Source organism: Leiobunum rupestre, chromosome 1 (assembly GCF_980474605.1).
Source record: "Leiobunum rupestre chromosome 1, qqLeiRupe1.1.hap1, whole genome shotgun sequence".
In the NCBI taxonomy this organism is placed as follows: Eukaryota; Metazoa; Arthropoda; class Arachnida; order Opiliones; family Sclerosomatidae; genus Leiobunum; species Leiobunum rupestre.
The window spans coordinates 75,824,134-75,842,354 of NC_143384.1; the positions used below are offsets into that span (position 1 = coordinate 75,824,134).

The 18,221-nt window shown below is 36.7% G+C and overlaps 2 protein-coding genes across 4 annotated transcripts; both read left to right on the plus strand.

Moving 5' to 3' along the window:
- The first annotated feature begins 1,682 nt into the window (after positions 1-1,682).
- mRpS33 (mitochondrial ribosomal protein S33) lies at positions 1,683-5,637 on the plus strand. Of its 3 annotated transcripts, none has more exons than XM_090153666.1 (2): positions 1,683-1,815; positions 5,196-5,637. In XM_090153666.1, the coding sequence occupies exon 2, from the start codon at positions 5,213-5,215 to the stop codon at positions 5,549-5,551; it is 339 nt and encodes a 112-aa protein (XP_090009792.1). In that variant the 5' UTR covers positions 1,683-1,815; positions 5,196-5,212; the 3' UTR covers positions 5,552-5,637. The 3 variants fall into 3 exon arrangements, with proteins under 3 accessions (XP_090009792.1, XP_090009797.1, XP_090009800.1); XM_090153671.1 differs by having other exon boundaries at positions 1,705-1,829; XM_090153674.1 differs by lacking the exon at positions 1,683-1,815 and adding an exon at positions 1,915-2,014.
- Positions 5,638-7,919: 2,282 nt separating this feature from the next.
- Positions 7,920-13,762, plus strand: LOC149966640 (uncharacterized). The gene is made up of 8 exons (XM_090153657.1): positions 7,920-7,966; positions 8,062-8,112; positions 9,864-9,966; positions 10,040-10,228; positions 10,362-10,445; positions 10,581-10,668; positions 10,801-12,642; positions 12,925-13,762. The coding sequence occupies exons 4-8, from the start codon at positions 10,184-10,186 to the stop codon at positions 13,269-13,271; spliced, it is 2,406 nt and encodes an 801-aa protein (XP_090009783.1). The 5' UTR covers positions 7,920-7,966; positions 8,062-8,112; positions 9,864-9,966; positions 10,040-10,183; the 3' UTR covers positions 13,272-13,762.
- The last annotated feature ends 4,459 nt before the right edge of the window (positions 13,763-18,221 follow it).

Below are 18,221 nucleotides of genomic sequence, written 5' to 3' on the forward strand. Positions count from 1 at the left end.
CGTTCTTTTTGGTACCACATGAACCCGCGACGATGATGACTAAAAGAAATTTTTCAAAGATTGAGGCGCTGCAGTCACTAGTTTCCGTTATGAAATCTCGACTATGATTGGTTCATTTCGTCCACGTAATTTTTATAGGCCTAGGGTTCCAAAACCTAGAATCTAGGCCTTGAAAAGTTGAAAGTCATATTGTAGGTTTTGTTACTACAAATACACGACTTTCAATGAAAATTAAATTAAAAAAATGTGGGAAAATACGTTTTGGAGGGTAAAATTATTAATGTAAATTATAATAGTTCAGTGCCGTAATACTCATTACTATCTTGTTACAAATAGGAATTTTATAAAATTAACGATAAAGTTGATTTAGACAATAGGGTTAGCTAGCCAGCAATATTGGAAACAGAGTAGTAGTTTTAGTAGTTGTTTTCTTCATTGTGACCATTTTCTATTTGTCTAGATGGCTCTGCAGCCCCAAAGCTTTTATATCCTGCTACGGTAACACTCTTTAATGTACTGTCTGTAGTAGCCAAATGCCTTTGAAAAAAATACGTTTTGCTGAAATTTGTCTATCGTGATTCTCAACAGACCACCAAAGCGTTGCGTAGAAACTGTTTTTTTTGGAAATCTAGCTTTAGTCCTGAACGATTCTCAAGCTGATAACATCTGGACTTTATTCTGTAAACCATTGAACGAGATTTCTATTTCGATACTCTTACCATGTCGAGTTCATATTCAAGATTTTGTACTGATTTATGCTCACTTGAAATTTGTACAGAATTTACGCTTCAATAAAACATCTTCAAGGAAATTACCAAGAAGTAATATTTCCGAGAGCCAAGACCTGTAATTTACTGTTTATATAGTGCATATTGAAATAATGGACATTTTTCCGTGACGTAATTCTAACTGTAATTTTCCTAAATAGCGTATGATGTGTACGTCTCGCCAATGAAAAAAATATTTCGAGCAATAAGGTACGGGCTGGCTAGAAATGCCTATAGACCCAAAGAAATTTTTAGTGCCCTAATGTTTTGTACCGACCACTTTTTCCTAAAATAATCTCGTGTTACCGAATTGAGTCATGATGTTTTTCAGTTTGCGTGAAGCCACAATCAGGGCCGCTTTATTCATAAGGCAGACTAGGGCCTACGAAAATTTTAGGAGACATTAGGGCCTAAGAGATTTTTGCCTAAGGCCTACGGAAAGGTTAAAACGGCTCTGGCCACAATAAAAGATCTTATCTCTAGCTTTAATTTTCGACATAATTCTTTTGGTGACTGTAGGCACTTGAGAAGTTGAGTGTACGTCGAAGCAGTGGCGTAGCCAGGATTTTGTTTCGGGGGGGGGGCACACCATTGAAAAAAAAATAAAAATATTTGTACGTACGACCATACGATTCGGCGGGGGGCATGTGCCCCTGTGCCCCCCAACTACGCCACTGCGTCGAAGCTTTTAAAACCTAAAGGAAGAGTAGACTCTACCCAAAGAGTGACACCGAATGCTTTGGCACTGCATAGTCTTCTAAACTCGTTTCTGTCACGGAGAGTGTATGCCATTAAAATTAGTGACTCCACCCTATCTTCACTCTACGCGTGGCTTAAAAAAACTTCCTGTTATGGAAATTTCCAAATAACAAAAATTACATTATCTTGGCTTCATTCATCCATTTTCAACTTATATATAGCTCTTTTTCCCGGTTTTGATCGTCTGCTTTCATTTCTACATCTATATCAAAATAGTTTAATATATTTGACTAATATACGAAAAATATACCTTAGGACTAAAATACCACAACTCTGCGATATTCAATAGGTAATGTGCTTTTGGTAAGGTGATTCAAATTTATATAAGAATAAGATTTTTTAAGTCTATTGTAAGGTTATTTTTGATATTCGTACTTAAATGGTTTTAACCCCGAGTTGTAAATACGAAAAGATAAATCATGGAAGTAGGAAAACGCGAGTGCAGCTGGACTCGTAACGACGCAATGTAATTTAAGTATGGTTAACAGGTAAACTGAATGTTACGCATTGGCCTTTGAACGATTGTTCTTTCTGGTTGTGTAATAGCTAAACAAAATTAATTTTTTGTGTGTTGACAATGCTATACAGTATCTCAACAAGTACTTGATCTTTTTCCTTAACCGGATTTTTTAAGTCTAAGACAAATTTGTAAACGTTTCCGAGGAAAAATAATCAGCTAGTTAAGAAATCCCCTACAGTGGCCATGGCGAGACGTAGAGTGACTTCACCAATGTTATTTGACCATAGAGAAAATTATTCCACAGATTGCGTCCACTATTAAAGCTACTGCTATGACGTCGAGTGATATGAAGAATTGATAGGCTTTGAAGTTTCGAACGCGTGGCTTGATTTTAATATTTCATATGCTTTATCACGACTAACTTTGAATACGCGCTCCCGTGCTATAGCGGTCGTAAGAATAATTCAAAATCCCATTAAAATAAGCGAATAGAAATAATCTAGGTATCCTCAAATATTGTAAATTTTAATGAAGGGGCGGAAATCGAATTAATTTTTATAGACATTTTTTCGCGTGTCTTCTCAATATTTTTGGACAAATTATGTTGAAATAAGTAAATATGATATGTTTAGAATTACATTAGATATACTTTACTCAATTAATAAACTGACTAAACGATAATTCGTTTCCCGACGAGAAAGGGAAGTCTGAGATATAAGGAGACGAGTTATTGATATGAAGACGCCATTTTGGAACGCATTATGGATATAAAAGCGCCATTTTTGAAAGCGTTATTTGAAATACGAATTTAGGAATGTATCTGTCAATATTCATATAAAAGAGTATAAATTGTAAACCATGCCTTCTTGTTGTGCCTCTAAAACAAGCAATAGAAAAGATTTATCGTTCCATGAGTTCCCAAGTAAAGAATATCTTTGGATATTATGGTTAAAAAACATAAACCGTAAATATTTTATTATAAATGAAAATGGAAAAGATGTAGTACACAGTCTAAATTTCAAGGAAGATGATTACATTTCAGGTTTGTACCTTTATTTGATAAAATAATTATCGATCATATTCTTTCAATATTGGTAATAAATTAACTTTATTTTTGTTTAGGCGTAAGCTAAAAAATAAACTGTGCCAAGTATTTTTCCTAATTATCCTTACTATATGCAAAATCCAAAGAAAAGAACAATTTTAGTACGATAACCTACAAGAGTAACTACATGTGAACCAACTGATTCTATTAAACATGCCGAAAATGTTACTTTACAGAATACATTCCTCAAAGGTCTAAAGGTGAAATTAAAAAAAATGAAGGTTACCATAAAAAATTTGGCGTCAAACAAAAAATTACAGCAAGAACAAGTTGACTCATTAAGAGAAATTTCTACAAAACCCTTACCTGAAACTAGGATAAATAATAGAAGATGCTGGTGAGGCAGAAAACCAACAGGCGTTATTCTTGTTTGTTTTAGTTAAGAATTATAAGATTAAACGCCTGCCATGGTCAACAAACACTTTACGGCTATGTGCCATCTGGAACTTTGCGTTACCTTAAGGATAAAAATGCTCAACCAAAAATGATTTCCTCAAGCTCCCGTCTAACATAACCCTGATGAAAAGATATGTTGGAAACATTTATGGTGAAATAGGAGTAACAAAAGTCATCAATAAATTGGATCCACATGAAACCTTGTATCTTTAATAAGCGACGAGATGTCCATTAAACCACTTAACCACAGTTAATTTATGACAAGAAGCTGGACCGAATTTTTGGATTAAAAAATACTACAAAACAAATAGATAGTAGACATAAAATAGATCCCTCTGCTGATGAAATTCAGCCTCCACTGCAAATTATAGTAGCAAATCAACGGTTGTGCTTTTTATTCTTGGGCTTTCGGAGTCTTACACCATACCAGGAGCCTTTTTCTTTTCGAAACCACTCACGGGAGGTGATCTGTATTTATTAACTTGTATGGTTGTTCGTCAAATTGAAGACTATGCTTTAGATTATGCGACTTGTTACCGACAATCATAAGACCAATGTTTCCATGATGAGTAAACTTGGAGAAGGAGTTTTAAGTTCAAAAATTGTAAATCCAATGGACGAACAACGATGCCTCATTCTTAGTTTCGATCCTAGTATATAATAATAAAAGTCAGAAACAAATTGCTCGACATTGAAACGGTAGAAGGGTCTACAAAGATTTCTGGGAAGTATGTTACCTAGCTGCATGTATATGAACTGCAAAAAGATGAGACCCTTAAGGCAGTTTGAAATTTGACAAGAGCATGTGTTTACCTTAACAATTCGGAAAAGCAGAAAGTAAATCGGGCTTTTACTGTATTTTCACCACCCGTTATTGCTGCTCTGCAGTACTTGAAGAATTAAAGCTTCGGTCACGTAAAGGCCTCCAAATTTGAGACTTCAGTAACAAAGTTAAAATAGTTCGATATACACAATTCTTGTAATAGGCATTTTCCTACCGAATCTAGATATCCAAACAAGGGACATTTGTTTTTCTGTATGGACGATGAAAGGCTTCTTTGGCTGGAAACTACTTTCCTGGGATATTTGAATGAGACTGAATCAGATTAAAAAAGTTGAAAAGCAATTAATTTTGACCAATGAGACTTAATAAGCAATCAAATTGACAATTGAATCAACTGCGTTGTGTATTCGGTACTTATTAGAACATGGATTTGGATTTGTTTTAACAAGAAAGTTGACGATTGATCCTATATAAATGTTTTTTAGTATTCTTAGACAATGTGTGGAGGAAATGACATGCTTGATTTTAGAAATTTATTGTAACTCTCGGCTTGAAAAGGGACCGCGGTCCGAAAGCTCGCCAATGTAAATAAACAAAAAAAATTTTAACCATGAAGTATCTTGGCTTTTAAAATACTGTTGTTTTTATTTTTAAATATCTTGTAAATGCCGATTATAGGCTAATGCCGGACCACAATAAAAAAAAAGTTGAAAACGTTTAATTCCGTTAGTGTTATCAACACTATTTTTTAACTACTTTACCGATTTTAATGAAACTTTGCGCTTAGGTAAAATTTTATATTCTACTTTTCATGACGAAGCTTGAATGTTTGTTTAATTATTTTTTAGTAATGCAATACGTTAAATCTATGGAAAATGTTTTGAAAAAATAATACTATTTTTGAATACTTTTTTTGCTCTTCAGAACTTCAACGGGACGTCATGGCCAACGTAGTCCCTTCAATGTCGAAGTACGCCAAGCGCATGGCTCAGTTGAGCGCTCAAATATTTGTGGAGGTGACCCGGCCTACGAAACAAACGTCCATGCGTGTCGTCAAAATGTTCAGCCAAAAACCCATGGACTTAAGGACGGAAATTATAAACTGGTATCCGCCACACCCACAAATATCTCTACTTATGAAACGGTTACGCGCCCATGGTCTTTACCGTGATGAACACGCGGATTTCAGAGATGAAATGTTCCGACTCCGAGCTCTGCGTGGGAAAGCACCACCTAAGAGGGGAGAGGGAAAGAAAGCCAAGCTACAAAAACAGGCGTAGTCCTCGCGCAAATAAATGAATACGATTCACTGTAGAGATAAGAATGTTAGTAAATAAGATTACAATAAAGTTCATTTCTCATATCACATTTATATATTTTATATACATATATTTTAGTGAGTTTTCTTAAACCTACTACCATTTAAAAGTGTTGAAATGAGCACTACGAGATCAAGGTCATTAAGATGAAACATTAAGCCTCGAGGCAGTTTTCAACGGACTCGACTTTAAGGTCTGTTATATACAACACTTTACATAATAGGCTTAGATACTATTAGCCTTTTTTCAGTTTACATAGAGCCACTTAACGGCCTACGTCCGCTAAATAGAGGTTTTTGGATTTATGGCCTGCTTATCAGACGAAAACCCAGTAGTTTATGAAATTCTCATACGTAGAAGCAGACAAAACAAATTACCTGTGGAACAACAACACAATTTTTTCAGCCACTTTTAGTTCTGACGCATACTTTTTAGGTGGATTGCAGGTTCTGCAACAGTTGCATCAAAATAAATTCAGACTTTCAAGCCCGGACTGGGTAACTAAAAGCGAAGATAGCTCGGTGCTTAGGGCCCTTTAGATCCGAATCAGGCTCAAAATCCCCTTCGTGAGTCGAGGGTGCAAAGCTGCGAAGGTCATTTCGCCCTGTAGTAGTACTAGGATGTTACAAAAAAAATAGTTTTTCCTCTTAAAATATAACCAAAAGCTTCCCGACTCTTCCAAGCCTATTTTAAGCCTTAACCTTTTCGAAAATACAATCCTTTCTCTACAAATTCAATTAAGTATTTTTTTCTTTAACTGCCCCGAAGCTTGTCGATATAACCCAAATTTAACCGTTAAATCATAACCTATGTGCTGAAAATTTAATAATTAGTCCGTTCCGTTACCTAAGTATGGTCCTGGCCAAATTTTTATATTATTTTTCAACATTTAGGGAAATTTCGAATAAGCCACGTGTTTGAGTATACTTTTGGTCATAACACCGAAGCGATTAGTCTAAGCGATCCGCGGTCGCATTCGATTCAGCGTTAACAAATACTACGGAAACGATACCCCACTCGACCAGATTTCAAAATTTAAAATTTGGGGAATTGGTTTGGCATATTCGAGAAAACACCACGTGATTTAGTACAAATGTCGGACCTGCGGTTGATCTCATTCGACTCAACGTGGAAAATCCCCACGGCAACGACACCAAACACTTCATTCAACCCAAATTGCTGGGGCAACTGCCCCCTCTTTCCTCCCTTGCCCCCCCCCCCTAGGATAATCAAAGACACCAAAATGGAATTTTTAAGCCACATTGCAAGTTAGGACGAATTTTGCCGTTGAGCTACCCTCTTTTACCCATACTATTGATGTAATAGCTCAAGCAAATCGTTGCAAAAGCGGCAAAGAAATACGCCATGGGCGGCATTTCCAATAGCTGGATAATATAACCCTTTCTTTTTCCTACCTCTCAATGAAAATAGCATCACTTTATAGTCAAATATTAATCTGAGTCATGCATTATAGGAATTAAATCCGGTACCAAGAATATGGGAAGCCAGAAATTCTAAGCCCCAATTCGTCTGCTTTCGTGGCAATCTTTCGCACAAATGATTTCCAACTATGTTTATGTTTTAAGATTAAACGGATGACAAATTTACGCTATGAAGTATGCGAGGATCGTACCTCTAGGCTAGTGTTATATACCTATTATCTTAGGTACTTGAATGCATTCGCAAATTCACAAATTGAAATGGCTTACTATTCAGTTTTTACCATTTTTTATTTCTGGGTAATTCATTTATTTGTCATTGTGTTATTTAATTCTTAACCAATTAAGTCAATTCACTAATTTATTTTGCGTAGCATAATATATTTTCTCAACATCAAATATAGTATTATATTCTGAGGATATTTAGAAATGCCGATAGAAGGGTAGTCTAGTAATAGTGCTTTCGTCTGATACGATTTTGAAAACGTCACAGCTGTAGTGTTAATTAATGACAGTTACCGTTTTTTATCAATAGGCAAATTACATTGGTGACGTCGTGAGTTTCGAATTGAAAGCACTCTATAAATATAAAACGTAAGACCGCCATATTGAATCCCAGATAGCGGAGATCAAATTTACGCGACGCATGCTCATTAATTAGGATTTGGAACGTAGACGTTCATTTTATATCAGTTTTGGGAACACATTACAAAATATATATAGCGTTTACTTCTAGAACAATTTCTAACAAATTGCAAGTCGACTTTATGATCTTGCGAACCATTTTCGAGCCAGCGGTAAATATCATGCCATAGCTTTGTCGACGAAAACTTACGCGCGTAAAATAATAAAACGATAATGAAACAAAAATGAAACTTACTCTGGAAGCAGTGAGCAAGCACAGATAGGTACGCTTAACTTATCTCGACTAACACTTGTAAGTTCAGATAACATGAATAAATGATTCTCATAATACTCAAAATGAACGCTAAGTATAATTGGGAGCCATAATTTGTTTTAAACGTTTCTTAGTAAAAAGTGAAATATTTTCGTTGTCTTTTTCGCTATTGCTAATATGTAATGGTAAGTGATAAAAATTATAACTTTCGGGAAAGGCTAGACTCATAAGGAATTAAATTTGAGTTTAGAAAGTTTAGACTAAACTACATCAATGAATGATGTAACCCTGCACACATATTTGAATCCTATTCGTTGGCTATATGTATAAACACGAGTGCAAAATGCCGAAATTAAATTTTCTGAAAAATTAAATTATTCCGAAACCCAGGGCCGGCCTTAGGGGGGGGGGAGCGTGGCAAAAGTACCCCGGGCCTGGGTACTTAAATGTTCTGCATATTTCCAAAAAACTAAATTTCGGAGTGAAAAAATTTGGGGGGGGGGGGGGCCCTGAGAACGCGTACCTGGGGCCCGAAATTCCTAGCGCCGGCCCTGCCGAAACCTGAACCCGAACTATAGGACGTATAATAAACTCTAATAATTATAATAGAGTGCTTTCGTCTGATACGATTTTGAAAACTTGTAACATCACAATTGTAGTGTTAATAGTGACGGCCATGACAGTTACCGTTTTTTATCAATAGGCAAATTACATTGGTGACGTCGTGAGTTTCGATTTGAAAGCACTCTATTGAGGGTATTTTTCCAATAATTTATTTTAATAAATAATTAAAACACTATATTTGTAATTTCAATTGCTGATCATGTGTATAGAAACGTTTTTATTTAATAATTAAAGGGAATATAGCTCTTAGTATTTCTGTCGCCCCAAAGGTATCCTATATTTAGAGCTCCCTCCTATGGGTTTCGACATTTTCGGAACTGCTTGGTGGTTGGTTTTTGAGGTAATCTCTAAATTTTTTGGAATAAATAACGCGTTTCAGGTTATATTTCCTTTAAATACTGAAATTTGCGCAATTCCAACAATAAATTGAAAAATTTAAATACAAGCATTTTGGCCTCGTGAATCTCAGGCAACAAACGAATTGACACGCAGTCTATGGTACTATGTTTTTCTACTACCTATTGACAAAGTTTAAAGTTTTAGCGTTAAACTTTCATTAGGGTGAATGAGTTAAGATGGATGACGAAGTGACATATTCATTTTGTACTTCAATTTATTCATTACTACAACGAGTATCGAAATGTATCTGGTAGTCTGGCCTCAGTCGCGGGGATTGCATTGGTTTCTCTAGTATGTTATTGGTCACGCCGCTAAGAAATGTTTTGATTGGCAACGTTTCGGAACATGGCCACTTCTATTGCAACGGCATAAAGTTAAATTTATTTATTTATTTTAATACTGAACGAATAAACAAATATATTAAAAGTAAATGCATTTAGTAAGTAATTTATTTCACCCGTTAAAAGGCACAATCTCTTAAACGTTTTGTGGATCAAGTCAGCGACAAACGTTTGTCTCCAGATTGGCTTAAGTAATTACGTAAAACACATAAAGGCACCGCCCATCTTAGCCCCATATGGTAGAAAGGGTGATGATATTGTTCGATATTAATGGTACAAATGAATACATTAATGGTTTGGTGGTGAGATAATATAACAAATTGCACCGCTAATCGACTGCATAGATTATTTCTAAAATTAGTATTAAAATTATATCAATTATTAAAATATGATCTTTATCTAAATTCAATAATAATATAAGCAGCTGACTGGAGAGAATCGCCCTCTGGAAGTTTTTATCGAGTTCAGAAATTATTTTAGTGTTATTTCGATACATTTTCTATCATATGCAACTATAAATATTCTAATATCTATTTGGTGAGATAATCCATTAAATATATTTTCTGCTACAGCAACTACAACATTCATAAAAATGTTGAATAAAAGATATGGACCGTGGAATTCTGAATGTCAAAAGGAATCGAAAGCATAACGAGGATTAAGGTTCATTTCGAGGTACCGTCTCTTTTTAGTCGTTCGGATCTGATCACGAACAACATAAAATGTAAGCATTTTTTCGGTTTTAAAGGTAGAAAATTTTCAGCGTTACGTCAAATGGCGGGAAACAACTGAAGCTCAAGCACTGTTGAGGGCCTATGACCTTGAATTAGTAAGGTTCATGGACATTCCTAATACATAAATTTACAATTCTTCAGCTACCGCTGGTTTGGGGATGGCGGGAGCAGCTACACAAGATGAACTCGCAACAGACGAGGTGGTAAGCATCAAACTTCATGACAGACCTTTCTCATGAAATCGAATGAATCTCTTTAATTTGTAACACTTAAAATTTTAAAATCAACGACATTATTTTATTTTTCACTTTTATAATCATTATTTTATTCCATTAGAAATTGACGGAATTCAAAGTCGGAGAATTTATGGGAGTTTTGAATAATGATTGCCAAAAACAACTACACTTCACTAAAAACAAGGTAGACATTTGTCGCTAATAATAGACTCTGACATAGCAGTTAAAACTGTAGACATTCCATTATAAATATATAAATTCCTGCTACAGATCTATGACACCTATTTCAAATTACTATATAATTTATTATCCATTTCAGAACCTCCGGGTTGTTGAGTCCGAAATTAAGAATGTTACTTATGTATACAACTACCAACAGCCAGATGTTTCACGGCAGTCCAGTCAAGGTAAGCGTCACACAAATAAATTTGATTTTGAAAGTTTTCTGAAAAAATTTCGACAGTATAATGCCGTTAGCCTATACTCTATAATGTCTTTCGAAATTGCAATGAATTATTTCGGTGTTATTCTATTTTCAGACTTGCTATCACACGTTAAAGACATCAAGCAAAGTTTCGAGACCCTATATTCTTCGGAAATGGCTTGGCTGAAGCCCTTGCCCTGGATCACGGACCTAGAATTCGAACCCGAAGAGTTCTACGTCGAACTGCAAATGGAAGAGCTGAGTCGGGGTGGGAAACTCTCGAAGAAGGAATCCATGAAAGTAGAAGACCTCTTGAAACCAGAGCTAGGTTACACGAAGCCGCCCAAAAGAGTACTGGTCAGGGGAGAAGCGGGACTCGGCAAGACAACAATGTGTCTCAAAATAGCCTACGACTGGAGCAAAGGCAAAGAAGGCAATCTGGCCGAGTCTTTCGAATTGCTCCTTATGTTTCGGCTCAGAGATCTCCTGCAAAATGAGTCACCTGAAAATGGGTTTTTGCAATTTTGCCACGTTAACGCTTCCAAAGAAGTACAGGAAACGTACACCGTCGACGCCCTGAGACAAGTGGCTGACAAGATTCTAATTGTGTTGGACGGATACGACGAGTTAAGTTCGTGTCACAAGGGCTGCCTCCATAGCATACTGAAAGCCAAGAAAGAGGGTTTTCAATCGGTCTTCAGAAATTCCACGATCGTCGTAACATCCAGAGTTACTGAGGACGAAGAATTTTTGAAGTTATTTCAGAGGCACGTCCGTATCGTTGGCCTTTCCGAAGAGGCCAAAATACAAATTGTCCGGAACATGTTTCCCTACGACGAAGATCGTTCGAGCGTTATTTTAAACAACATCAACAAGTACTACTTATGTTTTAGCAGCACCGTTACGCCGTTCATTTTGTATCTTATCTGCTATTTGTATCAGAATAAGAAGGACGCGAAAGAATCTAAGAGTCCTTCGATGGTCCTCAGAGAGGTTTTACTGCTGATGGGCCGAAAATGTTGCGAGAGACTTCAGATCGAAATGACGGAATCCGAAATGAAACATTTATACCGCAAAGTAGGCGAATATTGCGTGAACAGGGACCCCGATGAGTCTGTTCTGCTCTTTTCGAAAACGGACATTAATAACATTTATCAGGACGAAGCTCAAAGAAAATTCATCTTGGAGTGCGGCATCTTCCGCGCTATTAAGTCTTTAAGAAAATCTTGGATGCGAAAAGACACCGTTGAACCGGTTCACAAATTATTCGTGGACTACGTCTCCACCAATTTCCTACAACATGGCTTCGATTTAGCGTCTGAATTCGATGATAAATTGTCCTTCGTGTTCATGACGTCGAAGAAAGCGCATTATTTCACATTTTTGTCATCGGATTCAAAAATAGTCACATTCTATACTGAAGCAGTTCGAACCAAAGGCGTTCAGTTCGTCTGCTATTGGGAGAAGGATGTTGAGGACCCGGAAAGGCAAATAGAGAATGGAAAATTTTTCGTTACCGATGATGAGACCTACACTTCGCTGACGAATGAGTTCCAGAACGTTTGCAAGAATTATGGATCCATTGATATTTTTTTCAAGTGTTATGAGCCATTTAGAACTCACGCTGTTGAGAGGACAGTTAGCGAAACGTCGTCGTCTTGTCCAGTGGAATCGGGGTTTCTGGGATCGCAGAAACTGTTTTCTCCATTCGTCAAAGGAAGAAATTTTATAACGAAGCTTTTAGAAAATAGATTCATTACCCAAGAAATCACACTTCGATTAGGTGACACCGAGTATGACAGAGATGAAACTGGAAATTACATTTTAGGGATCAAAACTCGGAAAAATGGAATTCCTATTTGGACGGCTCAGATACACTTTTTGAATATCAGGTTCTACCCCGAAGATTGGCTCAAGAAAGAAGATAAAGACTATATATCCATTCAACCAAGCTGCTGTGAGTACCTTAATTTATATCATGATAAATATCCCAGTTCGTTTAATTCAAGAGTCAGATTTTAAACGGATTTTAGTAATTGAAATACAGGTAAATAGAAGCTGATGTTAGATTTTTGCAAGAATCCGTTATTTATACCGATAATATAGCTTGGCTTCGGCTGTTTGATACGGCGTGAAATTTCAAGACTGGGATTAAAGAGGATTTCCATGAGACGAACGCTTCCTAAACGGGAAATATAACTTCGGTAGATTTACGTAATAAAAATTGTTTTTCCCAAAGGTTACAGAATTGAAAATAAGGCGAATGAATTGCCTTCTGTGGAACAAGAAACAGCAACCACAATGCAAGATGATATTTCGAACCTGACAGGAGATATGGATGATCCATTGAAGACCGAACACCTTAAAATTCCAGAATCATCAAATTCGGAACTACGGCCAATTCAAGAATCATCAAATTCGGAACTACGGCCAACTCCAGAATCATCAAATTCGGAACTACGGCCAATTCCAGAATCATCAAATTCGGAACTATGGCCAATTCCAGAATCATCAAATTCGGAACTACGGCCAATTCCAGAATCATCAAATTCGGAACTACGGCCAATTCCAGAATCATCAAACTGAAGGTCAACTAAAAGTAGCGTCGGGGAAACCGGCGGAATCTGCTTAACATTCAAAATTACCCTGAAGCTCATACCTTTGATGTACCAATTCAGCCCCATAGGTGGACTCACATTGAACTAGATGCTGCCACCTAGGAGCAAAAAACCCAGCACCCCACACAAGGAGAACGCAACCCGTCAAAAGTCATGGATTTTCTTGTGTACAATTTTCATTGGTTAGACGCTTTAGCACCTGCTGCCGTCGGAAGGGGAAAATTCCGAAATTGGCTTCCCCCACGCCCGTAAAACGTTCAGCGTAAAGGTTCGTCCAATGCAGTTTGTACACAACACTACCTTAGCGTGTTTAAAGACTAGCTGCGTTCTCCTTGTGTTTGTTGCTCCTAGCTTCCTCAGTTTATTTATTTCCTCAATTCTGCCAGGTTGAGGAAAAACTATCACATTTTGAAAGGTCGTATTGTAATTGATGAAAATTGGTAATTTCTATTGTTTTTGGGGAGTTGTCTAATTTGAAAATAAAACATTTTAATTGTTCTTTGATGACTATTTCCTTTCATTTGGTTTGTGAATTTTACTACACGATTATGAGTAAAATTTTCATTTACGCGAATCCAATAGCAAAATAGAAACATATACAGTTAGGGTGTTACGGATAAAAATGTCAAAAATTAAGTGACTTGTTCTTTGGGTCATATTGAGTCGAAAATATCTGATGAACATGGGTCTCAAAATGCATTGCTTCCGATCGAGTAATTGGCCCTCAAAAATCGGCCTCCAAAACGTCGAAAAACGGGCAAAAAACCCAATTGTTTCCTTTTACTAAGCATTTGTTTTTTATCGAAGAAGATAAGAAAACGATCACTAGTATCAAAAGTGCGATATTAAATTAGAATAAGTAGGAAAAGTGTTTAAATTACATTAACGTAAAACGAAGGTGTTTCAAAGGGCCACCGTTGTTTAAATGATAGTTCCTAATTGAATTGGGATCTTTTATTCTTCAAATGTCATGAAACACGTAAAAATTTAATTTTATTACAAAAATTGTTAAAATTGGCCACCTACCAATGATTCTTGAACCCATTCGAAGATTCCAGGCGTGTTACAGATAGTTTCACAGGCATCAATTATTCGTTGTCGTAGGTAATCAATGTCGCGAACCAAGTTTTGAATGTGTCCCCAGAGACAAAAGTCGGGATATCACGGTGGCCACGCAACGGTGACCCCTTGAACAATCCATCTCAGGAAACGTCACATCAAGGTGAGCTCTTCTCGGCTACAATGTGGTGGGGCTCCGTCGTTCAATTTCAGCATGCGCCTCCTCGTTGCTAATGTACGTCTTCCAGTAATTCAGGCAAAGTATCTTGTTTTAACCACACATACGCCTCACCATTTAGCCTTAGTGGAAGAGAGTAAGTTCCAAATAAATGGTTACTGTGAAAACTCACATTTCCATTTCTTTTTTTAAATATGTATAATAATAAAATGCAAAATAAAAATTGAGCATGTAAATTAAAACTTAACGTTAACAAAAATGTAAAATTAAAATACCATCACATTTAAAATTAAATATAAAATCTAACAAGTTGGCAAGCCAAAATATACCTCTCCTCGGTAGAATTGTCCCTAGTGGTATTAATTTCTCGAGATAACCCTTAAAGATATATCTCCGCAATTTAGAGTTATTTGTTAAAAATATTAACCCATTTCTATCCCGCCCGGTATAAAATTTTAATTATAATTAAAATAATTGAGACGAAACGACCAATTTTAATTTATTCAGAATATCATAAGTTAAGTAGTTACAACAGTAAGTTAGACGTACTATAACAATGCACAATTGAATTAAACCCTTTTACAGAACAAGTTTATCAGTTAATTATAATACGAAGCAAATTTTAATGAAAGAAATATCTACAGAGGCTTTTTGGAATTACTCGCTTACGAAATACTTGCCGCATCTTTAACGCTCATTTTATTTCAACACTCGCCCTTGATGAAGATACCGTAGATATCTGGTAGTGGACGACTCGTTCACTTCCTGTTGACGTTGTGACGCATACCACATGAAAAAGACCAATGCCGTCCAATTTCCAATATCATATAATGACTCGCACACCCAAGAAATCATTGACTGCGTTAGAAATCGTAGATATCCAAATATCCACACCAAATGTATTTACAAGAAGCAAAAACCTTACCATCAACAAAGCACAGAGAGCCACTTGACTAACCGCCACCTCTTAAAGCAATTAACGTTAAATTATCTCCTTTGAATTAGCAGAACTATATATAGGTCGTTAAGAAAGTGGACCACCCACAGGGTCTACCCTTTAACCCTCTAATCTCGGCTGACTGCGCTAAAACAAGATTTAACCTTTAAAAAATACCAGATTAGGCCTTCATAAATTCATTAATAAAAAAAGACTTTATTACCTATTATGCTTACGATGCCTGTCTTAATTTCAGTGAATCTAAGCAGCTATCGGTGGTTCTGTGGTAGAGCGCTCGACTGCCAAGCCGAATGGTCTGGGTTCGAAACTTGGGTGGCGCATTTGTTTTTAATCAATAGAGAAACGCTAAATTAGAATTTCTTCGATGCAATAATTTCAATTTCAATTCTATTTCAATTAAACCAAAATTTCGTACTCTATTAAATACGCTTCCGATAAAGCTGAAGGTCTAATTTTCAATAAGGCGTAACAAGTGTCGGTGGTTCTGTGGTAGAACGTCCGCCTGTCAATCAGGAGGTCTCGGGTTCAAATCCCGCCCGATGCGATCGCAAATTGATACTAAGACGAATACCGTGTACAACTGGTGGAAACCCTGCCATTGGACGTTGAGAGGTAGCATTACACTCAGCACTCGGTCCGTCCCAAAGTCATTAAGAAGAAGTTGGAGAGAAAACGCCCATATAAACACAACAGACTCAACATGCACATCCATCAGAACACAAACACAACAAATTCAACACTCACAACCTACGCATAAACATTACAAAAACGTAATACACCAAACCGTCACGACGGTGAGCGAAAAAACACCATCCAAACCAAACCGCAAATGCATCCGTTAACGCTCACCGTCACACGGTGGTTTTGCCAACCCTTTGAGAAACTTTGCACCGAAAATGCGAACGCGTTCGCAGTCCTGACAGACAGACACACCCACAGACCCACCCACAGACCCACCCACAGACAGACACGGTCGTTGTATAACCCCTCCTAGGGGACTTTGTCCCCTCGGAGAGGTAAAAATACATCAAACTTAAAGGCCGAGAACAGAGTTTCCATTTTCTCGTGCGCGAATTTAGACCCCCACAAAATAGAATGACAGCGTCGACAGCTTGACCGACGGCTCTGACTGTTTTTGAATAGAATATATACAATGAGCATCAAAAAAAGAGGTAAGCTACAATACATGGAATTGTCCAGGCGGTCACTCAAGCTGTCAGAGCTGTCACTTAAGCTGTCAGAGACGTCAAACAGTTGTCACTCGTCAAAAAATTAAGTACAGGATAAGAGGGGTGGAAATTAGCTCTGGTCTTTAACAGTGAACCATAAGTTTAAAAATAAGATAGAATTTTGGTATTAAAAAACCGTTGTATTTCAAAATCTACACTATTGTAAGGAGAAAACGCTGGCGACGGGCAGTCGGAGAAAAAGGATTATCTTTTCGGCCGGGTTTCAACCATCCACAATCTTTTGACCTGACTCATATCCTCGCCGGACTGTCCGTAGCTAGCGTTACCTCTATAAACTTTGTAAATGTAAAATTTGTCTATCAGGACAGTGATTGGTCGAACCCTTTCACTACCTTGCGAAATTTGTATTTTTGAAGAGAGGAAAGTTGGAGGTTCGCTGGCCAGTTGCTACTTGGGCTCCGCTAAGAAAGGACCCCAAGAAACTCGATAAAAAATAAAATAAGTTTTTTTGAGCAAACAGTCTCATCTTTAAAATAAAATAAGTTAGCTAAGACATTTTTCAGTCGGTGTGGTAGTAAAAAGAAATAAGTATCTCCAAAAGAGCGCGAACCTTAAAACTTAAAATTAAGAAGAAATTAGGGGGGTTTCTTCCGCTACTAACAATACGACTACATTGCTGTTGGTGTGACTTAACACTTGTCGCGACTCGAGTGACGTTTCTTTGAGTCCACTGGTGGTTAACGTTCTGTGAACATTCAGTATAAAACCACGGGGAAATTGTTGGCCACGTATTATTCGTCACAACATAACGTTATTGGCAACCCCCCAAATTGCCGAGTTTTTGTTCTGAGATCACCTTAAACAAGTTGGCAAGCCAAAATATACCCCTCCTCGGAAGAATCGTCCCTAGCGGTATTAATTTTTCGAGATGACTTTTAAAGATATATCTCCGCAATTCCGAGTTATTTACAAAAAACGTAATCCTGGTTCAATCCCGCCCGGTATAAAATTTTAATTATAATTAAAATAATTGAGATGAAACAACCGAGTATAATTTATTCAGAATATTATAAATTAAGTAGTTACAACAGCGAGTTAGACGTACTAAAACAATGTACAATTGAATTTAACCCTATTTACGGTACAAGTTTATCAGTTAAATATAATACGAAGCCATTTTTAATGAAAGAAATATCTACAGAGGGTATTTGTATTTTTCTCGCTTACGAAATACTTGCCGCATCTTTAACGCTCATTTTATTTCAAATTAAAAAGCTTAATCGGTCGAGAAAACGTTTAAAATAAATTACGAAGTAATGACGACCCAGTTAAAAACCAGACCAACATAAGTATAAGCGCACGATGTATACAACTCGATAAAAATATACGACTGAAAAAACGAAATAAAATACAAATAAAACGAAAGATTTAAAATTAAAAAAACTGATCCTAATAAAACGTAAAAATACCCTCCACATCACGCACATTCGAAATACGCAGAAGTAACGTTATACTATATCCAGTTTAAAATAT